The sequence below is a fragment of the Schistocerca nitens genome, chromosome 1 (genome assembly GCF_023898315.1).
Source record: "Schistocerca nitens isolate TAMUIC-IGC-003100 chromosome 1, iqSchNite1.1, whole genome shotgun sequence".
Classification (NCBI taxonomy): Eukaryota; Metazoa; Arthropoda; class Insecta; order Orthoptera; family Acrididae; genus Schistocerca; species Schistocerca nitens.
Window position 1 is genome coordinate 477754777 of NC_064614.1, and position 26885 is coordinate 477781661.

The window sequence follows — 26885 nt, forward strand, 5'->3', positions numbered from 1 at the left end:
TGGAAGCTACGCATGTCTCGGATCTGTTTTAGCTGTGCTTTATTTAGAGGGAAGCAGCGAGTTTAAGGATGGCAGTTTTAGGGCGGGCTGTAGGGCCAACCCGACATGAGGGGGTGGGAGTCTTCGCCCCAGGACACAGTCGCTGGAACAGCATGCCACCAAGCAGGCAAGATTCCTTCAAACAAACAGTCATGGTGTTCCAGGAAATTTGTACTCCCTGGCGAAGAGGCGTATGGTTATTTAAAAGTTCTCTTTGTGTATCTTTGCAACTACTGAAATAATTACGATTAAAACACAGAAAAATAAAATATCCAATGTCCAAATCATTTAAACACACAAAATTAACACATACAAAAGTTACTTTTAAAAAAATAAAATAATTTCAGTCTAACCCGCTCTGTGTTAAAGACGTATATCCCTTTTTAATCAAGCGAAATGTTATTTTAAATATTGCAGCTTTACAAGTTTCCTCTCATTATGCATTTTATTTATACAGCGTTACGTAATGAGATACCTGGTTGTCAAGCGTCAGTTTGAAGTTGCAGAGCTTAATACCTGCTTTGAATAACAATGGTGCATTTTAAAGTGCAGTTATATCTTCCCAAATATTTTGTTTCTTTTCCAACATTACAAACTAACGCTACCATTCAGCCAGCATACTTACCTTCGTGAATCTGGAGATAACATCACAGCATCTTTAGGGCATAATTTTCACAGTGTTGTATCGAAATATCTTAATTTTTATTTGTAATGTTTCTGAAATGAATGTTGTGAAAATAAAATGCCATAATGTGAGGAAAAGTAATTATATCGAGACCAGAGGAACTGTACTTTTGTGTTTAAATCTTATATTTAAAGTGTATAACCCAGATCACTTAACACACTATATGTTTAACCAATTTAATACCGTATCATGATACTCAAAGTTTAAAATATTTACTCGTACAATTGTGAGAGAATTCTCAACCTCAATTTTTAAAAATTATTTATTTCACTTACAATAACATGTTAGACATCAAACTGTTAATTATTTATAACTGATCCCTTCCCCAATTTCTTAACTCATTCATTAGTGGATGTTAATGGATAGCAGTACAGTAAACACAGGATAGCAGAAGCGGCAAAGGATACTGCTCTTGCTTTTGTGCTACGATATTTGTTTTCGGTTTCCAAGGAAAATCACAGACTTTTTTGAAATGGATTGGATTTGAAGCATTGAATCAAGACTTTAGAAAGCTTTAAAAATGCAAAATATGTTATTGGCCTGGAACCAACTTCGTCCAGAGAAGGAAAAATTTTTTGTCTGGGCGTTTTAGAATATAATGTGAATGGAATGCTTTGAAATCATGAAAAATATTGCGATTTAATGTATTAAGTAGATTTAGAAGTGATGAATTTAGTGGGAAGAGATAACGGCTTGCCTTAGGGTGTTCAGCGGAATTATTGGTTCCATTTTTGTGAATAAAAATGTAATCTACAACTCGGCTCATCACCCGAAAACATACCATCAATCATGGCATTAAAATCTGAGAGACCGCAGAGAAGAGATGTGTTGGTCACAGGATCTGTATGAAGCAATTATTTTATCGTATTATTCAGGTGTCATGAAACATAACGATTTTGTTGTCAAGTGATATATCCATGGATGATAATAGCGTCAGTGCACTGTTAGCATTGTATGACATCACAGCAAAATGTGAGTCTTGTCGCACTTGAAATAAGAATCGGAATGCTAATTTTTAAGGTGCGAAATGCAGTTTGTGCACAAGAATGAACTTTGAGAAGCTCAATAGTTGGTTGGTTCGAAATCAGCGAAGGCTAAAGGCTGGGCAAAAGCGTGCGCTGTCTGCAGCGGTCTCAGATCGTAGAACCGTCCAACAAAACGTAGCACTAGCGAATGAGCAGCAGTATGGGTGGTTTCTGTGGGACTTAAACTCTGGCGTCCCAATGTAGACGCCAGTATACGTACATCAACACACAAGTTTACGTGGCCAGCACACTCACCATTTTATAATCGTCTATTTTGCTGATAGAGCGAAGGAAGATGTTCACTTTCACTATGGTGGGGTTGTCCGCTAACGAGGGAGGAAAAAAAGAAAGAACAAAATTATTCAATGCAGAGCAATGTTTTTGATTCTTAATTGATTTTTCTGTCTTTACTTTTTTTTTTTTGGAAAATTTTACCAGCCACTACAACCAAAAAAACGTCTACCTCGAAATGCGGCGATACTCGTGTGTTTCTCTTCCTTCGGGCACAGCGCACTACGTACGAAACGCAATGGCCAACTCAACTGGAAAAGTACACACTCAACAACGGCAGATAACGTAACTTACGAATTAAAAAATATATATTTACGACGAAATGAAAGAGGAGCTAAGTAAGGCAAGCTATTAAGAATAAGAAAAGAAAAGTAACAAAGAAAGGTGAGGTGTGTTTGCTAGTGAGGTGTAGCTGGTTGTCGACTAGGGTGAGGGCACGATGCGGGCTCTAGCGCATGCTTCTCCGCCCCGTCCCGTGCCAAGGATGTCAACGAACGAGCGCAGTCCGGCCGCCTCTCGCCTCGCGCCTCTCGCCTCACGCCAGTCGTGTCTCAACGCTCCGGCCTCCAGCGACTCCGCAAACCGTGCGGACCGCGGAGAACGTTCGCTGCACAACTTCTCTCGCGTTATCTCTGTACTGGAACTCCAAATCGATTCACCGCGCCTGAGATCATTCTTCCTTCTCAGTTTACACTGAAAATGATCCAAACTTTACACGGCAAACTAACTACGGAGTGAACAACTTTCTGCCACAGAATTTTTGTACTTGTCACTGAATATTTCGTGTTTGTGGACCGTTTCGACTCTCCGTTGTCAAGGACTGATAGTGTAACACTTTTCTGTTGCGGAAAACAATGAATGCAATAGTACGAGTAATTTCGTGCTTTAACGAATGACTTGTTATTTTTTGATTGTGGCCGACAACAATTAACTCCTGATCAACAACTTTGGTGATATAGTATACTGAAATATAGCCAGGTACCGAGTTCGGCTGGCAAACTGTGAAATGTTATTCGAGGATGTTGACTATTCGTCTATAAGGAACCTGTGGTTTCCGATGAAACATTACTATGTAACTACAAATATGTTTGCTTTATGTCAAACATTCTATCTACGTTACAATGGAATATTGTCTCTTATTACAGATTATTCTTCTTTTCAAGGTAAATGATAACAGCCAAACAGTTGCAGGATAAAGATTTACTGAAATCCTTGACGACGGTTTCGGTATATCTAAATATATCTTCATCAGAAGCAAAAATACACCTGAACAGGAAGACACCTTCTTTAGCAAAAAAACTTAGCAGCATAACTGAGATAGAAGGAAAAAAAAACAATTTTTTTCCTTTATTGTTATTTAAACACCTTACATAAGGTGGGCTGGCAGCAGCATACTACGCTGCTCTTCAGTCACAAGTTTTACAATGAAAATACAAAGGAGACACAGAAGATACGGCACAAAGTGGGGGGCAAAAAACAGTAGACACAGAAACAAATAACACGAAGCCGTTCACACTCGACGAAAAAACACTAACAACTTTCGGCACTGCGCACACATACTGAAGACTTAGACGGTACAGGTGACCGAAGGAGCGTGACGGCGAAGAACATTAAACCACAAACACGATGGCACACACTCAAGAAACCGATGGCGATGATCTCCGGCGTGCGAATGTCCACTTAACGTGAGTGGAAGAAGGGGGTGGGGGAGGGTGAGGGGAGAGCAAAGATGCCAATGACAGAGGAGATGGTAGGAGGAATGAAGGTATGGGGGTAGGGGAACCCTGGGGGAGGAGTGGGGAGGAAGGGAGGAAGGATGGAAGGGGGAGAGAAGGGAGAGAGGGTGCCTATAAGAACAAACACAGGAAGAGGGAGGGAGGATCAAAGTTGTTGGAGGGGTAGATGGAGGGGGGGAGGGCATCATCAGGGAGGGGGAGCTGGCGGAAGCCACCTTGGGAGAGGGTATGGAGATTGGAGAGATGGAGAGCAGGTGGGACGCGGAAATACAGGCGCGGCAGCGGACAGGGGCGGGAGAGGATGGGAGAGACAAGCGGGTGAGGAGGATCGAGTTTACGGGAGGTGTAGAGGATCCGTATCCCTTCGAGGAACAGGAGGAAGTGGGGGAACGGAATAAGGTCGTACAGGATCCGCATGGGAGAGGGGAGACGTATGCAATAGGCAAGGTGAAGAGCATGGCGTTCTAGGATGTGAAGGGATTTGTAAAAGGTAGGGGGAGCGGAGATCCAGGCAGGGTGAGCGTAGCAGAGGATATGGCGGATGAGGGATTTATAGGTATGGAGGATGGTGGAGGGGTCCAGACCCCATGCATGGCCAGAAAGGAGCTTGAGGAGATGGAGGCGGGAGCATGCCTTTGGCTTGGATTGTCCGAGGGTGGGGGGTCCAGGAGAGGCGACGGTCAAGGGTGACGCCAAGGTACTTAAGGGTGGGGGTGAGAGCGATAGGACGGCCATAGACGGTGACATAGAAATCGAGGAAGCGGAAGGAAGGGGTGGTTTTGCCTACTATGATCGCCTGGGTTTTGGAAGAATTGACCTTAAGCAACTACTGGTTGCACCAAGTGGTGAATCGGTCAAGATTGGACTCGAGAAGGTGTTGGGAGCGCTGCAGGGTGGGGCCGAGGGCAAGGAAGGCGGTGTCATCGGCTTACTGGAGAAGGTGGATAGGGCGTGAAGGCGGCGGCATGTCCGCCATATACAAGAGGTACAGAAGAGGGGAAAGGACGGAACCTTGGGGCACACTGGCGGAGGGGAAAAAGGTGTAGGAATCCGTATTATGGGTGGTGACGTAGGAAGAACGTTGGGAAAGAAAGGACCCGATCAGACGGACGTAGTTAATAGGAAGGGCGAAGGTTTGGAGCTTGAAGAGGAGACCGGAATGCCACACACGGTCGTAGGCGCGTTCGAGGTCAAGGGAGAGGAAGATAGCGGAGCGACGGGAATTAAGTTGTTCGGAGAGGAGATGAGTGAGGTGAAGGAGAAGGTCATCGGTAGAGAAGGACGGCCAAAAAAAAAAAAAAAAAAAAAAAAAAAAAAAAAAAAAAAACACTTATTGCTTTAAGTAACAATGAAAATTACCAAAGTATTACAAGCACGAAAACTTTTAGTCACTTACTAAAACCACATCCTCCAGTGGATATGCATAAAACAATAGTGCCAAAAGCGTGATTTAAATGATTCTGTTATGTTTTTTTTTAATTCATGACAACAGATCGTTTCGATTTACAGCAACATTTTGTTCGTTTTTGCTAGTATGTATCCTATTCTCTAATTTGCGCGAAAGTCTCGTGCATAACACTAGTGCCCTCTCTCATTAGATGTGTTCCTTAGCGCAAGCTTGGCCTGCTTGACACTAGGACACAGGCAAATTGGTGTTCATATTTTCTATTGTACGTAGGTGTTATAAATGGTTCTGATATGTTTTATTATTAAGACAGAGGCTTTAAAATTTTGACGCGCATGGGTATGTATCCCGGGTTTTAATGTGCGTGAGTGTCTCGCGCATACGACATGTGCCCTCTCTCGGTGAAACTGCCTGCCCTAGTGCTTCCACACCCTCTTCACGCTAGTTCACAGGCTAAGTACTGATAGTATGCCGTGTTCGCATCTACCATTTCTTCATAATTATGCTGTACAGATGGAGGTGATATTTTAACTACTGCGACGCCTTTGGTACGATTCTTTTATGCATCTCCACTGCAGGATGTGATTTTAAAAAGTGACTTAATACTTTGGTAATTTTCATGATTACTTAAAGCTATAAGTGGTTTTTTTTCGTCTATCTCAGTTAGGTTGCTAAGTTTTTGTCTAATAAAGGTGTATTTTTGCTTCTAATGGAGGTATATTTAGATATACCAAAACCGTGGTCAAGGATTTCAATAAATCTTTATCCTGCAACTGTTTGGCTGTTATCATTTACCGTGAAGATTTTCTACAGTTGCTGCTTCAGCCATGTTTAAAATTTTGTTATTCTTCTTTTCCTAGCGTAGGTTCTACGATGTTACAGAAACCATCTTTTATCCTGGAATTTGCGTTGTTTGATTTCTATGGCTGTAGCCATTCATATTTCCATATTATAACGTAACCTTATATCAGAAGAAGAAATTTTCTGCAGTGTCTTTACGTGTTTCACGTTCTTTTTGTTTATTACACGTCCAAGAGAACGACGGAGAACTACATTGAGATGAAAGAAGTCTTGGGATACCTCCTAATAACGTGTTGAACCTCCTTTTGCCCAGTGTAGTGCAGCAGCTGAACGTGGAATGGACTCATCAAATCATTGGAAGTCTCCTGCAGAAATATTGAGCCTTGTTGCCTCTATAGCTGTCAATAATTGCGAAAGTGTTGGCAGGGCAAGATTTTGTGCACGAACTGATCTCTCTATTACGTTCCATAACTGTTCTATGGGATTCATGTTGGGCGATCTTGGTGGCAAACTATTCGTTAAAATTGCCCAGAATGTTCTAAAAACCAGTCCTGAACAATTGTGGTATGTTAATATGGCGCACTGTGTATCAAAAATCTATCGCTATTTGAGGACATGACGTCGACAAATAGCTACAAATGGTCTCAAACATCAGGAGGAGCCAGTCCATTTCATGTAAACACAATCCACGCTATTATGGAGCCACCATCAGCTTACGCAATGCCTTGTTGACAACTTGGGTCCATGGCTTCGTGGGGTCTGCGCCAGACTCGAACCCTACCATCAGCTCTTAGCAACTGAAATCGGGACTCATCTGACCAGGCCACGATTTTCCAGTCGTCTGGGGTCCAACCGATGTAGTCACGAGGCCAGGAGAGGCTCTACAGGCGATGTCATGTCACAAAGGCACTCGCTTCGATCGTCTGCAGCCGTAGTGCAGTAACGACAAATTTTGCCACACTGTCCTAACGGATACGTTCATCGTACGTTCCACATTGATTTCTGCGGATGTTTCACGCAGTGTTGCTTGTCTATTAGCACTGACAACTCTACACAAACGCCGCTGCTCTCGGTTGTTAAGTGAAGGCCGTCGGTCACTGCGTTGTCCATGGTGAAATGTAACGCCTGATTTGCATATTACATTTTCATTATTGGTCTCTTCCGTATTTTATGTCACTATTCAACTGGAACTATTTATTATACATACTGTTCGTTATATTGTGATGTACGGTGTTAGCCTTTTTAATTTTTTGTCTCTTCTATAAGAGCATATGTACAGGGTGTTTCAAAAATGACCGGTATATTTGAAACGGCAATAAAAACTAAACGAGCAGTGATAGAAATACACCGTTTGTTGCAATATGCTTGGGACAACAGTACATTTTCAGGCGGACAAACTTTCGAAATTACAGTAGTTACAATTTTCAACAACAGATGGCGCTGCGGTCTGGGAAACTCTATAGTACGATATTTTCCACATATCCACCATGCGTAGCAATAATATGGCGTAGTCTCTGAATGAAATTACCCGAAACCTTTGACAACGTGTCTGGCGGAATGGCTTCACATGCAGATGAGATGTACTGCTTCAGCTGTTCAATTGTTTCTGGATTCTGGAGGTACACCTGGTCTTTCAAGTGTCCCCACAGAAAGATGTCACAGGGGTTCATGTCTGGCGAATAGGGAGGCCAATCCACGACGCCTACTGTATGTTTCGGATAGCCCAAAGCAATCACACGATCATCGAAATATTCAATCAGGAAATTAAAGACGTCGGCCGTGCGATGTGGCCGGGCACCGTCTTGCATAAACCACGAGGTGTTCGCAGTGTCGTCTAAGGCAGTTTGTACCGCCACAAATTCACGAAGAATGTCCAGATAGCGTGATGCAGTAATCGTTTCGGAACTGAAAAATGGGCCAATGATTCATTTGGAAGAAATGGCGGCCCAGACCAGTACTTTTTGAGGATGCAGGGACGATGGGACTGCAACATGGGGCTTTTCGGTTCCCCATATGCGCCAGTTCTGTTTATTGACGAAGCCGTCCAGGTAAAAATAAGCTTCGTCAGTAAACCAAATGCTGCCCACATGCATATCGCCGTCATCAATCCTGTACACTATATCGTTAGCGAATGTCTCTCGTGCAGCAATGGTAGCGGCGCTGAGGGGTTGCCGCGTTTGAATTTTGTATGGATAGAGGTGTAAACTCTGGCGCATGAGACGATACGTGGACGTTGGCGTCATTTGGACCTCAGCTGCAACACGGCGAACGGAAACCCGAGGCCGCTGTTGGATCACCTGCTGCACGAGCTGCGCGTTGCCCTCTGTGGTTGCCGTACGCGGTCGCCCTACCTTTCCAGCACGTTCATCCGTCACGTTCCCAGTCCGTTGAAATTTTTCAAACAGATCCTTTATTGTATCGCTTTTCGGTCCTTTGGTTACATTAAACCTCCGTTGAAAACTTCGTCTTGTTGCAACAACACTGTGTTCTAGGCGGTGGAATTCCAACACCAGACAAATCCTCTGTTCTAAGGAATAAACCATGTTGTCTACAGCACACTTGCACGTTGTGAACAGCACACGCTTACAGCAGAAAGACGACGTACAGAATGGCGCACCCACAGACTGCGTTGTCTTCTATATCTTTCACATCACTTGCAGCGCCATCTGTTGTTGAAAATTGTAACTACTGTAATTTCGAAAGTTTGTCCGCCTGAAAATGTACTGTTGTCCCAAGCATATTGCAACAAACAGTGTATTTCTATCGCTGCTCGTTTAGTTTTTATTGCCGTTTCAAATATACCGGTCATTTTTGAAACCCCCTGTATGTTTGTCATAATGTTGCTGTACAGTACTTTTTGAAATTCTGCGCCAATGTCACTGTCATCACTGTCGTCGGCAATCTGGTGTTTGTCTAATTGCGCTTTTATTTTACTTCGAAGGTGTATTTATGTATTACCATCGTAATTTTGTGCTCTTCTCCTTTTTTGCGATTACGTTTCTTTGGCACTTTATAACCGTTGTTGGCTGCGTGGTCCTTGTAACCCAAAGCCAAAATAAAGAAATAAAAAAAGGTGATGCCTTAAACGTGGATTCTCGGAAACTGTTGAGATTGTGGATCGCGGACTATTGAAGTCTCTAATGATTTCCGACCTCCAACTACCATAAAGCGATCGAAATCTGTTAATTCCCTTCGTGCGGTCATAATCACGTCGGAAAAATTTCCACATCAATCAAGCGAGTACAAATGACAGCTCCGCCAATGCACTGCCCTTCTATACCTTGTGTTCAAGATACGACCCTCAACTGTATACGTGCATATCGTTATCCCATGACTCTTGTCACCTCAAGGTAGTGTGACCATACTTAAACATGTGTCGTAAACAACCTAAAAAAAACCAAGGTTGTCCATATAAGGCTTCAACTTTTCGTTTACACTTTCGCTGCGGCTGACGCTTATAAGCGTCACAACAAGCCACGAGCCAGTGCGGCTGACGCTTATAAGCGTCCGCGCTCACTGTCGGATTACGCAGTCTAGTTGCAGCGTCTAAGCTAGCATCAAAGCGTGTAAACTTTTGTTTTGTGTGGTCAGTTATCGAACTATATTGTTCGTAATGACGGTTAACGGATCTTCCAATGTGAAAAGGAGCAGGAAAAGTGTTGCGCTTACTAATTTCTACACAATCGGGCGTCCCCTGGGCGTCTGTGATAAATGTAGACGGCTAATTCTCTCACACCAGGAGCAAACATGCTACAAAATTGACGACCTCTATCAGAGTCAATCTTAAAAATGCACATTTAAAGTAAATATGATATCAATTGAATCCAGTTTCTTTTTTCCTTTTTTTCCTTCTTAAGAATATGCGTTTTGGAATCCAAATTGTATTTTTTGTTACATTATCAACAAATCACGAGCATCTGAATGACGCCTGTGGCCCCTACAGGTGTCAAATAGAAAACAGACTTTAAAACATCACCACAATACAGTCGAAGCTTATTTGAAGTAATGCTCCTAAGGCGTCATCATTAGGTCAGCATAGAACATGATCCTACAGATCTTAGAAGGTCTTGACGTCAGCCTGTAGCTCAGGTGTGCTTAGGAGCGTCGACTCCGAGCGGTACCTGCCGTTTCAGTGTTACCGGCCCGCACCCGCACGTTACCAGCCCGAACTCGCACTTGCCGGGCCGCACTGGAGAGTTGCACCCCTGCACCGATGCCGCAGCGAAAGTGTTAATACGGTGTTATGGACTCGGTCCTTCCTGGTTTACTTCATTATTTCGGCAACTACGTTTATTTATGTTTGCATTGTGGAGTGTCGATTAATTTATTCCTGTGGTTCTCAGTGTTAAGTACTGGTCTACGGTTCGGCGTGAAATAATGTGTTTTGTAATAGTTCTAATTGATTTGAGTTATGTATAGATCGTAACTGTCCAGCTTGTAGTAGATTTCCTCACAGACACAATCGTTAGAGTTTTCTGGTGCACCTTGTGCGATTACAGCAGTCACAATTTTGGACCGCTGCTTGAAATAAACAATACCTACAGAGCGAACCGGTGCAGTTTTTATCTTAAATTGATCCTGTTATATATATGTATCCTTTCGCACTCGTTCAGTTCGCTACAATTTTGTGCTGTTTTTATGACATTAAAGAAATTGTGTTGAAAGGGATGAGTAACTGATCTATTTGGTATTTAAATACGACTGCAGTTTTACAGTGACATAAAACATATCTGACATTCTCAAAGCGTTACTTTACTATGGCCTGGAGTTATAGATCCTGTGGATCAAAAAGCTAAGTCGACATCCCCGAACAACCTCAGTGTGATCAGACTTTATGTTTTTACTTTTCATTGCGGCGTGGTTTCGGTGCAGAATATACAAACGTAAATGGCATGTTCTTACTTTTGTTGATATTGTTCATAAATATACAAACCGCATCTAATTTGTTACTGTTCAGCGTTAAATTAGCGACGATCGCGAACATGGGTGTCATAAACTGTAGTGTTGTATTATGTGCTTTGTACCTATGTAAGCAGTCTTACAGAAACATTGGCATTTAAATATTTCTGAATATTTCACTGTCAATAAGCTGAACAGTCGTTTTACTTGATAAGCGGAGAGAAAAATCTTTGAATTATTATAATAAAAAAGCTCTTCTGCAGTCAGTAAATATCTTCTTGTTCTTAGCATCAGCGTATAAGCGCAAAACAATCTCATTTTTCGCTTGCGCAAGTCGGAAAGCAATCTGAAAACGGCCGCTTATTACAAATAGCCGCATATGCCTATTATGCTGTGGCATGAGCTACTGTCACATGCAGAACAAATTTAAATATTCGCCATTAGCTTACAAAGCGACGTACATTAGTATTTAACCGAAAGCTGAAGATCTTTTTACATTTAGCAAACCGCTACGGAGAACTGATTTACTTCGAAAACCTTTGTCAGAGGCTATTACATCGCTCTGCAAGGTAATTAGACGAAAATCCATTTTTACTCAGACCGAAGACAAAACATCTACGAAAGCGGCTCGGACTTAACGGATTATGGAAGGTAGAAATAGGAATCAAAAGTGTTGATTTTTTATGTGAGTAACTAATCCGAGCTAATGGAAAGTGTTAACAACTCGTAACTAACATGAGGGGAGAAGTCTCCTCTGAGACGACTTACCATTGTAACGTCATCAATTTTTGAGATACTTCTCACAAATATGTTGACACGTACTGTTGCTGGGCCATCTGAGACGTGGGAAAGAAATCACACGGTTAATACGAATCGCCATGGCCGTCGGACACGGCACAAGTAATGACAACCAGGTGAAGCTACTGAAGGGTGGAGAAGCAGCTGCAGCAGACACATGCTGCGGGGCCCCGGGACGACAGACAACAGGGGTGTGGGGTGCGGCACTCCACGTGCAGTGGCGGCCGCACAGGCGCTGCCACGCCGCGCTCCCTCGCCGCGAGGCCTCTAGCTCAGACCACAGCGCAGCGGCTCGTTTTGGGGCTACAGCCTGTACATGTCGCGTGTTGCAAGGAATGTCTTACTGATAAAGATGTGCATAATAGTTTTCATTTACAATTAAAATTCCAGTAAACGGAAAACCTGTGTCCTATAAGGCTTGTGTTAGCTGCTGTGGTTTATTCCCAGCCGTTTTGAGTAACCGTATGATAGGAAGTTTGTATCTGCAAACAAATAACTGCCCCGTGAAATTACGTTTCGACGCTTCAGAGAGAAAGAAGGGCAAAAGTTCTGACGTCTTGTGAAAAGCGAGGTCTTTGGTGACGGATCATAGTTCAGGCGGATCAGAATAGGACGGCAACTTCATGTGTGTTGGACCGGAACTCGAATCCGGAACTTTTGCCTTTCGCCAGCAAATTACTCTAACCGACTCAAAGGAGAGACGTCTACAGACGTTAAAGTAACCCCTGGCGTGCCACAGGGGAGTGTTATGGGACCATTGCTTTTCACAATATACATAAATGACCTAGTAGATAGTGTCGGAAGTTCCATGCGGGGCTTTTCGCGGATGATGCTGTAGTGTACAGAGAAGTTGCAGCATTAGAAAACTGTAGCGAAATGCAGGAAGATCTGCAGCGGATAGGCACTTGGTGCAGGGAGTGGCAACTGACCCTTAACATAGACAAATGTAATGTATTGCGAAAACATAGAACGAAGGATCCTTTATTTTGTGATTATATGGTAGCGGAACAAACACTGGTAGCAGTTACTTCTGTAAAATATCTGGGAGTATGCGTGCTGAACGATTTGAAGTGGAATAATCATATAAAATTAATTGTTGGTAAGGCGGATAGCAGGTTGAGATTCATTGGGAGAGTCCTTAGAAAATGTAGTCCATCAACAAAGGAGGTGGCCTACAAAACACTCGTTCGACCTATACTTGAGTATTGCTCATCAGTGTGGGATCCGTACCAGATCGGGTTGACGGAGGAGACAGAGAACATCCAAAGAAGAGCGGCGCGTTTCGTCACAAGGTTATTTGGTAAGCGTGATAGCGTTACGGAGATGTTTAGCAGCCTCAAGTGGCAGACTCTGCAAGAGAGGCGCTCTGCATCGCGGTGTAGCTTGCTGTCCAGGTTTCGAGAGGGTGCGTTTCTGGATGAGGTATCGAATATATTGCTTCCCCCTACTTATACCTCCCGAGGAGATCACGAATGTAGAATTAGAGAGATTCGAGCGAGCACGAAGGCTTTCCGGCAGTCGTTCTTCCCGCGAACCATACGCGACTGGAACAGGAAAGGGAGGTAATGACAGTGGCACGTAAAGTGCCCTCCGCCACACACCGTTGGGTGGCTTGCGGAGTGTAAATGTAGATGTAGATCTATCCAGGCACGATTCTCGACCCACCCTCACAGTTTTACTTCCGCCGGTAGCCCTCCGTTTCCTACTTTCCAAATTTCACAGAAATTCTACGTACCGTGCGGGACTAGCACTCCTGGAAGAACAGGGTAGACACTGACATCTTTAAAAGAAAGCTTAGCGGCATTCGTTTCAAGTAACTTACGGAAACCTCAGAAAATCCGTATCAGGATGGCCAACAGTAATTTGGTCCCAATTACGATCTTGGTGCGTTAACTTCTGCATCATTACGATAGATTTGACGTTACAGGGTGCTTATGAACATCACACAAGAGACATCGCTATGTAATGTTCATAATAACGTATCCAGAAACTGGACGCATTCCTGTGTAAGAAGTGGAAAACACGTGTGTATTCAAGTGCTGGAGAACCATAGTAATCGCTAACGCCACAAAGTGGTCGGCACAGGAGAAGTGAGAGATTTGTAGGAGTATATATGACCAGTAGGTTCCATCAGCCCCATAGACGACTGGAAAGGTTAAATATGGCGAGATTCCAGTTTGTATGCACAGTTTATATATTTAATCCCATAGGTCACATCGGTGCTGTAACTGCAGTATGGTTCTCTGCGGAAGAACAACAGATTTCAGCTACGGTGTTGTGATGCCAGATCCCGATCCTGAATCAAGTAGACAGTTCCACCATTTATAAGAAGGAAGGTGACGATGACTCAGTGGAAAACTCTGGACTTTATCATTACGGAGAATACACGCAGTCTTAAATATACAGGGTGTCCCAGACGTCTTTCCCTGATTACAAACATTCATAAGGTAGAAAATATGGCACACGCCTTTCATATTGAAGTGCAGGTAACATATTCAAGTCTCTGTGTACAAACAATTAATTCATTTCGATGTGTCCTTCTTTCGTTGCCCGAAGGATATCCTGGCGATATTTGAATCCCATCCGTGGCCGGCCGGGATGGGGGAGCGTTTCTAGGCGCTTCAGTCTGGAACCGCGCGACCGCTACGGTCGCAGGTTCGAATCCTGTCTCGGGCATGGATGTGTGTGATGTCCCTAGGTTAGTTAGGTTTAAGTAGTTCTAAGTTCTAGGGAATTGATGACCTCGGAAGTTAAGTCCCAGACTGCTCAGAGCCATTTGAACCATTTGAATCCCATCCGTGCGATGGTCAACATTTCGTGGGGAATGGATGTCATGACGTCAGTAATTCTGCGCCGTAATGTTGCTATGTCGTTCATTGGTGCTTCCTAAGTCTGGTCCTCGACCTAACTCCAAACAAAGAAATCAGGTGGTATTATGTCCAGTGTTCGCGGAGGCAAATTGATGGAACCACCACATCCGATTCATCTTCCCAGAAATGTTTGTAGACATAAAATAATAGTAAATATGCATGTACACAAAAACTTGAATATCTACATCTACATCCATACTCCGCAAGCCACCTGACGGTGTGTGGAGGAGGGTACCCTGAGTACCTCTATCGGTTCTCCCTTCTATTCCAGTCTCGTATTGTTCGTGGAAAGAAGGATTGTCGGTATGCTTCTGTGTGGGCTCTAATCTCTCTGATTTTATCCTCATGGTCTCTTCGCGAGATATACGTAGGAGGGAGCAATATACTGCTTGACTCTTCGGTGAAGGTATGTTCTCGACACTTTAACAAAAGCCCGTACCGAGTTACTGAGCGTCTCTCCTGCAGAGTCTTCCACTGGAGTTTATCTATCATCTCCGTAACGCTTTCGCGATTACTAAATGATCTTGTAACGAAGCGCGCTGCTCTCCGTTGGATCTTCTCTATCTCTTCTATCAACCCTATCAGGTACGGATCCCACACTGCTGAGCAGTATTCAAGCAGTGGGCGAACACTCAATTCAAAATATTGTCTATGTGTCATATTCTATGCCTTATGAATATTTGTAATCAGGATAAGACTTCTCTGACACCGGTATGTTATGACAACTGTCACTCGCATTCCCGAGGACTTCCCAAGCACAACGATCACAATTTATCAAGCATCGACTGTTCAGTAAATTAATAAGAAAATAGTATGGTAGCTGAAAAGGAGGATGAAAAGTTCGCGTTGCTCCATTTTTCATGTGCAAGGAGCTGAAACTAACTGGAAAGAATTAAGACCCGGATTTCTCCTTGTTTATCGTGATCTAAGGTCTTAAAGACAATATTACTGCCGCGCGACGTGGCCACGCGTTTTGAGGCGCCACATCACCGATTGAGTGGCTCCTCCCGCCGGAGGTTCGAGTCATCCCTCGGGCATGGGTGTATGTGTTGTTCTTAGCATAAGTTAGTTTAAGTAGAGTGTAAGTCTAGGGACCGATGACCTCAACAGTTTGGTCCCTTAGGAATTCACACACATTTGAATTTGACTAAATCACTAGTCTTGAGCTCACTGAAGCTAAGCATTTTCTTAAACGACAGGCTCGTAAACAAATGAAACTGTCACAACATCCCACTGAGGCCACCCTGGTGCAGATGATCTTCAGTCTCCCAAACTGCTGCAGGTAATTAGTGCTATTTCTCAGGAAGGTAACGTAAACCTCCGTGTTCTCTATTAACACGCGAATTGTTTAGTGGAACACTAACAAGTAACGAAACTTCGAGACAAGGGGAGTTTTCGACTGCGTTGTAAGAAATAGTGTTTCTCCTTTTTGTGTATCCTACATCGGAAATTTTCTCAACAAGTCGTACGGGACTGAAAGACGAAAACAGCTGCCCTATACAGCTTGAAACAACACTTCTTCGACAACAGTCCATATAATCCGAATTGGACATGTTGGTCTCTCAAATGCGAAAGACAGTATTTCTCCAGTTAAAGAAATTAATATCATGGTGTCAAAATTGGAAAGCCATCTTCGACGAAATAGTACACCAAGTATGAAATTATTTTTTAGTGATATTAGTTGAACCTTGAAGAAAGGATAGAAGTAGAAATAAGAGGACAAATATACTGATGAAGGATGAAGATGTAGGCGACCATTACCCACTGATCGTGGCTTATAGACAATGTTAACCAGATGATTCGGATTTGTTTGTATACGTATGAGTGTAATAAGAGTACAAGGGATTACTCTATGCTGGAAGCACCGGTTCAGTGCGGTCGCTATGGTTGCCAGCTGATGAGATAGGCCATTTTTTTCTTCAGTTCAGTAGTTTTACGCGTAGTCAGCAAAACCTGGAACTCGAGAGCAGCTGCACACGCTGTACGTTTGTGGTTGGTGACGCAAGACTAGAGGGAGCGGAGCGGGCGCGGCGGCGCCTGTGCGCCTGTATACAGTAAATAGTAGTAGTAGTAGTAGTAGTAGTAGTACCAGTACCTGCCGCTATCACACTATCGCTAACGCTAACGCGTGTGGGTGTGGGTGTGGGTGTGGGTGCTACAGCTAGCGCTCTGCCGGCTGCCGGGCTGGGCTGGGCGTGTCATCACATGGCTGCGTGGCTTGGCTTGCATCAAAGGAAACACAAAGTCTGCTCTGCTGCGTCTTACTGCTCGCCACTAAACAAAACCATAAAAAAACTAAGAGAAATGCAAAGGAAAGAATCCAGTACTAGTTACGCTCGAGCGGTGGCAGACTCTCCAAAGAAACTGGTAGCATACATTACCCACGCTCTCTGAGGCTCCTGTCAGGGGGCTGGGCTGACATCCTTGGCATCAGACTCTCAATCGGGGGGGAAATTCGTAATGTGATCTGGTTTTGTGTTCAAAACAAAATGCTGAAGAATGCTAGCCTTGTTTGTTCTTAAAATCTTTTGTATAATCTTTTGGCCACCAGCAAAAACACAATATTATGCCTCTTCTTTCGGCTTCAGCCACACTTACCATCTTGATGTCACTAATTGTTGCAATGCTTCGCACAAAGAGGTTAACTCGTACGATTGCTGGGCCATCTAGAGGTGGTAGACGGTAAAAAACAAAATTGGTAAAACTCATATTTTTCTTATGTTCGTCGAAGGAGTTTTGTTTGTTTAAAGCGTGGCAGGGGAGTGGGCGTGGAGTACTGGGATCTTATGCGAGAGGAAGCAGCGGGGGAGTGTTCACAATAAGTGCTGCATGTCAGCAAATAAACTTAAAAGTCAACGTAAAAAGTACCATTGACAACATACACAAACAGAGCGCTCCAGGCTTCACACCGGCGCTAAATCAAAGGAACGGAAATGTACACAACAAAAACTTCAGCTGTATAAATACATCAGAGGCATGGACAGCGACTGGTTGACAGGAAAGCCACAAGAAACTGAGTGTGTACCGACGTGTAGAAGGCGTCTACTTTGTTCTGAACTGTAAGTACTGAAAGTTGTGTTATGACAAACAAAAGCGATATATATAAGAATGATTATCACATTAGATCTTGCCTTACTTTACATTTCGATTCATCATTAGCCAATACATTCGACTTAGTCAAGAAACTATAAGTGGTAAGTTACGAAAGCATCACTTACATCAATAATCTTTTTTTAAATAAATTGTAGTATCTTTATATTTTGCATTCTGCATAAAATAACATTTTTTTTATAACTGGATTAACAAAATACAGCAATTGGCTCCGTCTCGATGCCTGAAATTGGAAACAAAGCGACCAAGAATGCCAGCCACTGTGCCTGCTCTCTTCTGTGAAGCCGGCAACCGTTCTAACATGCAAAGTGCTCGGTGAGTGTTCAGTCTAAAGGGGAGAGTCAGTCCTTGCAATGTGCCTGTCTCTGTTCCTTCAAACAACTCTCATACATATCGTCACGCAATCATTATCTGATATTACTCGTATCATGTTGCTACCGTTTATAGTGCCGAAATTTAGTTCTTTCGTCATGAAAATCTCTAGGCAACATAATATGATTAATACAATGACATTTAAAATGAATAACTCTACGCACAACAACGTTCTTTAAGAAAAGCGATCTTACTAAGTCTTACGTCACCTGTGTGGTGCAAGCAGTAAAAATACATCATAAAAAAGTTAAAAAAATCATAAAATTTCTTGATGTTCATCATATTACATTTCTTAGAATATAAAATTATTACTGAATGAAGTAGACTAGTGTGGCCTATGTAGAATCTTTGAGATAATTCAGTGACACAAATGATCAGTTTCAAGATTCGCAAGAGCCTCGGTTTTGTTAACTCCCGTTTAAAATTGACATATGTTTTGCTTTGTAGATAATACTTAAGCTCCTCTGCATTGACATTTGTACGTTAGAGCACTTTAGTTCCAGGCCAGCCAGTTCATCCTCATCTGATTCATTAATGTCATGATGAATGTTACAAACACAACCCAAGGTCCGCAGTTTTATTCGAGTATGCCGCCTTGTATAAGTGAACAAGAAATTTCAAATATCCGCATACTTCTCGTAAGCCTAAGATTTATTACTCGGAATTTCTTGTTAACAAGAGGACCGTACGAACTTTCCCTCGCCGATTTGATTCGGGATGTGTAGGGCACGACTGAAACTACAACATACGCGACTCTCAAGCCTTTTTGAGAAAGTCGAATTTGAACGTTTTACGGGTAGTTATATATATTATATGGTCGCTAGTACTTAAGAAGTCCGCAACTGAGCGTTGTAAGCGGTTAGCTACAGGTGCGCGTTATCCCTGCCCGCACTTAATTTTTTTTTTTGCGCGTAATTACTATGACTATACAGGCTGTTAGTAGTGAATGATTCATTATTACTTCCGCAATCTTTAGCCTGAAAAAAGGAAAACAAATTTCGTAATGAGGAAAAAAAATTTTACACAAAAAATTTCAATCAAATCAGTACAGTCATTCAAATATATTTTATTTTATCTACATTTGTAGCAAGTATAATGTGTAACTTTGGAGCACTGTACGAATCAGGATGATACTGATCACAGAAACATGGGAAACAATAATTATTGCAACATATAGCATGTGTAATGAACACTGAATCTTTGCATGTGCATGATTTTTTCAATGTGACTACGGCAAAACAAATTTGGTTTACGTTCGTAAGTGATGCTGTGTCATCATACAATTTCGAGGTGTTCCACGCATATTTGTTATTAGAATTACTTGTGAATGAAATAATAAAAGAGTACCGGAAGCGAGATTCGACCCACAGACATCGAGAGCATGGAAATAAGCTCTCACTCGCTTGGCTGCGGAATGCTTGAATACTGGCGACCATACGAAGCTTGTAAGCACGCATAAAATGTTAAAAGCCGATTTTCTCGAAAAAGATTGAGAGTTCCATCGTGATATTTACGTATGTTGTCGTTCTAGACGTGCCCTACACTGCCTGTCAATATGAATCAGATGGGCGAGGGGAAACTCGTACAGTGTCCTTGTAAGTTTATATGGCTGCTGATCAGTAAACTAGAATAATTACGCACAACCATTCTATAATCACATTGTCTACTATAACACCTGCTCTCAGTGCATCGTAGCGTGGATTCAATATCGTAACTAGATGTAAACTTACTGTAAATTAGGAATACCTAACCAAATTTCTCGTAAGTTTCTGTTTTACTCTGTCCCAACAGGAAACACAGTGAAATAGTTTCAAAGGCGGTGAAGTAACGTGTGACTGAATTAACAGTATCATAGACTACTGAAGACACATTTATCAAACAAGGACTGGCAAAACAATTTGCGTTTTGAGAAGCAGCTGGTGTGCTTGACTCCACAGTGTCAACTAGGCCGTTAATTGTTGGGAGGATGACGACGGCTGAGAGCTGCAGGCGTGTGCTGACGACATGCAGTCTTGTCCCGTAAAGCTTTGCCTCTTCCCGTCGTGACTTGAGACGAGCGGGCGCCTCCTCTACGCTGGCACACGCACGAACACACTCCCAGACGCGCTCACAAGCACAAACACAGTACAGTACGCACATACGCACGGCGCTTCAGAACGCTGCAGGACAACAACCGCTCTTCGGTTGTAGCTCTGCCACACGAAACGTCTGCATATCTTTTAATACGCAGAGCAGTCATAGCCATCGACATTGATTTGAACACTGTAGTGTTTTATTAGTCATAGTACAATTGGGCCTCACAACTAATTCAACCATCCAGTTTAGAAGGGCCTAGAGGCACACTTAGAATCAAAACCATCACACGAACCGTGAATATTTTAGAGGTGTGTGATTCTCCTGAACGTGAACGTCGCACGCAATGCCATAGGATCTTTGGTGCAAAACACAAGGCAGTATATTCCATTGCACGCTCTATTTCATCCCATTTATCATTAATAAATGTGCCTCAAAAATGTAACAAATGGTACGAGGGCAGTTTGGTAAGTCATGTAAATTTCTGCGAAAGAGTGGCAAATTTTCTAAAGTGGTGTAAGTGTAATGCTTCAAAATCTTATACTGAAGGTCGAAATAACTATCCTTTGTTTTCTCCCACCTGATAAACGTATGGTGTACAAGGTGGAAAAACGGATTTCATGCTGTCTGAGAATTTTAATTTAAACCATTTAAGTGCAACACACATGAAACCAGTTTCTATCAGTATCGCATGAACTGCAAAGGACATTAAAAGTGCATATTTATGTTCAATCAGATTGTGCATGCTCGCAAAGAATTTAGAAGGGAGTGTGTGGTTCGCATACACATTTGAGAAACCTCTTTGATATTTCATGGTATTCCGATAAAAAATCGCGTAGGTGTGCTATATATGTAATGATTCAGGTATTTTAACTGAATGATTACTGTACACGCTGCAGGAGAAACTTTAAAAGAAATTTCCCGTGGGTAATGGTAGGTACCAAGAATAAAAAGCACGAAAATTTCAGTGAAGCATTTGGAAATGTTTAGCATATTCTCCAGCTCTTTTGCGAATATTCGTGATTGTGGAAGAAACTTCAACATATCGCAGTGTATCAAAATTACAGATGAAGGCTGGTGAGATCAGATCGAAAAATGCGAACACGATCCTTCGACAGAAATTTTGTGGCTGTAGTTTGTTTTGGATTCCATGTGTATAGTCTTAAAATATATTCTCCACAAAGGCAAAAAGCCATAAAACAGAACTCATTATTGCGAAAGTGCAGCCTCTGAGCTTCGAAACGTCTCCCTACTAACACCACCCTTCTCCATTAACCCCAGTAATATTTTACCATTTACCAAACTAGAAAACATTCCTTAATGAGAAGATACTTTTATCTGACGGTATACTGATCGCTTCCAATAACGGAGTAGCTTACTGAACGACTAAACCTAGTTTTCTGGTAGGATAAAACATTGAAAACTCGGTCTGCTGAGTGTATAGCTATCAGTGAACACTATTATTAGATAAAATTGTCTATTAACTGATTCATTAATTTCAAGATCAAGTACCAAGCTTATCAAACTACTCTCGTACATTTTAGAACAGAAACAGTCATTTGTTGAGAATTTAGTTAGTGTCAGTTAATGACATAAAATAATTTCGGAACCAAGACTGTTTTCATTATGACACAATTCGAAACTGGTTGCTGTAGCACTCTGCCACTATGGAATGGAATAATTTTCACTCTCACAGAACTACGCAGCAAGAAAATCCAACATTCCTCACATTTATCTGTTCCCGGGAGCTCACTGCGATCGACAGTCGTTTATTTACGTTTTGGGATCGCCAATTAAGCCATAAGAATCATCTGCGAACCTGTTTGAAGGTTTGTGTGACCACAAGCGTTCCGCAGTTAATAGTAAATGTATCCTGCTGTGTAGACGTCTGATCTGAGACTCTTTGATGCGGTCTGTTTCCATATGATCACAAGAGTGTACCAGAAGTGGTAACAAGGTTTCCTGGAAAGTAAATCGAGCTGATGAATTTCACAGTGAACTGTCTTCATGGTTGTGTTTTTCCTAGTCACTAGCACGCCATCCGTCAGTTCCTGTCTGAAAAATGCGTCAACGAAAGAGATTAAGTTCTACACACAAATAGGTATGTACTGGTAATGTGACTGCAAAGACTAACTGCAGTGTAATTACCTTTACATCAGTTTTGTTTGCTCTAAACGAAATTACCAGAGCTTCACCGATAAGTTACAAATTATAAGCGAAGAATGACTTACTAATTTGTAGGATGTAAATTTTCTGATTTTTTTTTCCATAATCTTGTGGTAAGTTTCCGGAATGGTACTTGATGTTAAATGTTAAAATATTTTCTCAGTCAGTATCTGCCCAGAAATAATCAGTTTATAAGTTGCGACCAAATACTACAATGGTCATTCTGAGAAACAAAAAATTAACTTTCGTCAATCATCAAAAAGCTTCTTTATACCGAACTCTGAAAGAAGAAAAATAAGCAGTCGAGGATCTCATTCAGTGTATGGGAGCTCTTTACCGGTGGGACTGTAACACAGCTGGGACGTCATTTCCATTCCATTTCAACGGCAGTTAGTCAGTAATACGCTATTTCCAGTCTGCCTCTTTTAGATGTATTGATATCCGCTCCATTTCCTTCATTTATCATCGCATCGGTGTAATTCGTCTATTCCGCTCCCCCGCTAACGTGGAAGTTGTTTTGCTCAAGCGAATCGATAAACAGCCTGCTCCAGGAACGCATTCTTCACTTACGAATAGCGCCCCAGTTATTTCCTTCTTTGTCTTAAGTCTCGGCGCTTATTGAGCAGCGACGGAATGGAACAGGTCTCTCGAAGAGAGGTGGTTGTCCTGCAACGCATTGCTTAGAACTAATTACTGTATCAGCTAAGGTGTCGGTGACTGCTTCATCATGCCAGTGCTGCGGAAAACGATCCCCGTTTCCTACAAAAGACAACTAAGTTATCACACACAATTAGTGCACAGGAAAAAATATATACTAATCGTTACATTTATGCAATACACGACAGTTCAAATCTACTACAGTCAGCTGCACACTTTATGAGCGATTGAAAAATAATGATTGACACGATTAACTAACATTATGTAAACTAGATTATTCCAGAAAGCTCTTTAGGAAAGAAAGTTAGCTGGTGAGGAACGTCCCCAATTAAATGAACAGGGAACAGTAAAAAATTAAATCACTTTTCATTCTGTGTGATTTTGTGATTAATGCACATGTAACTTATACTTTATCTGTTACTCCAAGAATTATAGGTAGGTGTTCTTAGCTAGAAATACGTTGCCCTCGATGTGCAAGACTCATCAGTAAAAATTGCAATACAAATAAGAATAATAACTGGAATAGTGAACAAGTAAAAACCTTTCTAGACTTCTCTGTAAATCATTTTCGAACTGAAGAGGTTGTAGATAATCTAGTGTGCGACAACTGTTCTGGTAGCTTTTTAATTAAGTTTTGCCGAATAACAGAACATTTTAGGCACACATAATTAAAAGCTGGTGGCTACGTCGTAAGCATTTTTGAATCATCTATGAAAAGCTTAAAGTTGTGACTAAGGGAAGCACTTTGTAGTGTCAGTCATTAAATTATGTCTCCGATAGACATCATTACTGATAAGGGAAATAACTGACGCAAAAACTGCCGCCTGGCGTATAGATAAAATACCGTCATTGCAATACAGTATGCGTCCCCGTTTAGAAAATGCCTGCAGAAGACAGAGTATTTGAACAGGACATAATAAACCTAGGTATTTATTTAATATGTGTCACATACTCAGCTCATAAAACTCAAAGCATGCTTAACTATACTCTCTTAACGTGCAGAAGTAGCCAAGAAAGATCGCTGTATTAGTCCGCTTACGTTGAGGTTTATGGCTAAATGTATTATGGTTAATACAAAGACCGACTTTCCTGCCATTTGACAAGAGTGACTACAGACACTCATTGCTGACGATTGGTCAGGAGATTCTTAACGAGGATGAGACTATTAAGAGTACATCTCTGCCGAGGTTCAGTACTTTTTACGTGTCTACGGTTCCTGGAAGGCTGACGTACCACGTGTAGTGTTGTCAGAGGCCTTACTGTCACGTATTTCAGCCCAATTGACATAATACTTGGAGTAGTGGAGCCAGAAAATTCATTAGTTTCAGACCGAGGAGCACGTCCAAGTATTTGGACGCCAGCATCTTGCTACTCGACGTTTGGCTCTACAGACAATAACGCGGATCCTACATTACTAACTGCCTCCACTAATACTCATTTAGGGAGAAAGAACTTTAGAATTCCAAGGAAAGTTACTAGAGTTGGAAGAAGAGTTAAATAAGATTACATTGGATCAATTCGGTGTATTAGCTGTGCGGCGTAGAAACAAAGTACGAACAGCAAGAAATGGGAACATAGCTTTAACTACAGAGGATCCGAGTAGGAAGGGAATTCACATGTTTTTGTTTATTATAAGCGCTAAAATTAAAAGCAATATTTCAGATAGCGAAGTAAGCTCAGAATCTTGTTTTAAAACTGTAAATAAAGATTCTACATTGAAATCATTCCGATGAGTAGGAGGACTCTACTGTGAGTAACTGATAAAATATTGTAAATGCCACTACAAGATGATAATGAGAGATTTAAATTCTAAAGTAAGGCAAAAACGCAGGAAATATTTTTCAATGGAAGCATGTGATACCAGGAATATAGTGGACATACGTTAGTATAGTTAAGGAGAAGAACAATATATTATTATTCTGCATCACGAGAAATGAAATAGACATGACATAAAGAAACGACTAACGTACAAATACTCTCCTTAACGGACAAGATATTCATTTAACTTTTTATCAACTCCATGGAAAAATAAGGCAGAGGAAGTCGCTGCCGCATAATGAACCACTTGCAAGTGGTGAACGAAAAACAGAAAGGAGCAATGAATGCGAATCACTGTTTTGTTTGGGATCCGTACACTTCGAAAATATTTTTGACTCAATTTTAACGAAATCTGCGCTAACAACCCTTAAAAGACAAAGTATTACTTCGACCTATGACAATATACTGAGCGGAACAGAATAATTTTTCTTATCCTTAAACTGGAAGAAGTCCACCTCCGTAGCTGAGTGGTCAGTGCGTCTGATTTCTATGCCGAAGATCGGGGTCCGATTCCCGGTCTCGTGATGCCAACTGAGAAGTTACTTGAGTGAAAAGTAACGGCTTCGTAGCGAAGAAAGCCGTCAACGGCTGGGAGAGCTGTGTGCTGGCTCCATGCCCCTCCGTACGGCACCCGAAAGACGGCAGTTGGCGTGAAGCTCAAGGGAATAGAACAGACGTAGGAATCTTACTTCTATTTCCAATCATAAATTCATGACTCAAGGGATATTCAGAGAAATTTTACCATATTCTCAGCAATAACGTAAAGTTGATGTCTCCAGAGTGGTGAGCATATAAGAAAGAAGGAACTAAGATTATACTTTAACATCCCGTCGACGACGAGAACATAAAAGACTCAACTCAGATTGAGGAACGGTGAGGAAAGGAATCGGTCGTGTCCTTTCCAAGGGAATGTTCCCAGTATTTATACTGAAAGATCTATGCAAACCACAAACAACCTGAATCCGGATGGTGGATAGGGAACTATGCAACAGATATGCCGAAAGCGAATTCAGTGACGTGTGACACGTTTACAGAAGAAATAAACATTATCGTTATAGGACAGAAAATGTGGGAAACAATAGTATTTGAAACAGAAGTAAGAGTTTACAGCAGATGCAAGATGTAACTTCCTAGGCCAAAAATGATCTTATTCGAAGTATCGCTGACAGTCAGGTTATTTCACACAACAGTTTCAGTCAAGGAAAAATTACGCATGGAATTAGGTCGGTTGATAGAATTTAGAGGATACGTGTTGGAAGTATTACGTGGAAGTATTACTCGTAATTATTACGTAGTCACAATTTAAGATACTGCAGGGAAGGAAACGAAGAGGAGTGTTACAAATAAATAGTGGCACGTTAAGTAGTAGAAGGGGTGGCCTTAAAAACAGAAATGTAAAACAAATGACCATTTTAACAGATTTCATATATTCACGGAAAATAATGGCTGTTCGTTAGATCGAAAGCAAAGTAATTTTTCATTTGCGGTACTAATACTCTCACGCATTTGTTTCAGCCGTCAGCTCATGCGACCAATTTGAATTCAGGTTTTTGAGACACAATGTAAATGTGCACGTCCCCGTTGTCATTACATGTGTACCAATTTAGGTATCTCTCCCCTTCATTACTTTGCTCTGAGAAAGTCAATTTTTTGTCGATGTTAACGGTTTGTTCTACCCCTGACTTTTGATTGCAAGGATAGCTGCTGTCTATCGCTACCCCCACAGAAATGGAAGAGCGTGAGCATAGTGAAGCATGCTTATTGATGTATAGAGCCTCAGTATACAGTATGAACGTTAATTTCATATTTGTGTGTGCTTTTAGTTATGCGTTATGTCTTTTTATGAAGTTTGCGCCTGCGGCTAGGCCGGCTGCTCTGCGCACACACCCACCTGTGCCGTTGATCCCCGACGGCCGGATACGCGCGTCGTAGCGACCTGGCCCCAGGATCTGGTCCAGCACCTGTTTCTCCTTCTCGCGGAAGTTCATCTTCTGCTGCGTGCACCTGACACACAAACGCGCCCTGCCTCCCATCACGATACCAACCATGCTCGGCTGTCTCTCTCACACACTCACTCATTCATTCTCCGTCGCAACTGCACACACACACCACATAACATACAGTATCTCTTCCAACACC

At 42.1% G+C, this 26885-nt stretch overlaps 1 protein-coding gene across 7 annotated transcripts in view; it reads right to left on the minus strand.

The window, feature by feature from the left end:
* Positions 1–26885, minus strand: part of LOC126252056 (glutamate-gated chloride channel) — a 712398-nt gene that overhangs the window by 126157 nt on the left and 559356 nt on the right. For 5 of the 7 annotated variants that reach the window (XM_049952925.1, XM_049952908.1, XM_049952891.1 and 2 more), the window contains 2 exons: positions 26638–26750; positions 2005–2075 (listed from right to left, as the gene is read on the minus strand). In XM_049952925.1, coding sequence (XP_049808882.1) covers positions 2005–2075; positions 26638–26750 — 184 coding nt within the window. Of the gene's footprint in view, positions 1–2004; positions 2076–11649; positions 11721–17147; positions 17216–26637; positions 26751–26885 lie in introns of those variants that run through there. The other 2 variants (XM_049952916.1, XM_049952949.1) reach the window with 2 other exon arrangements.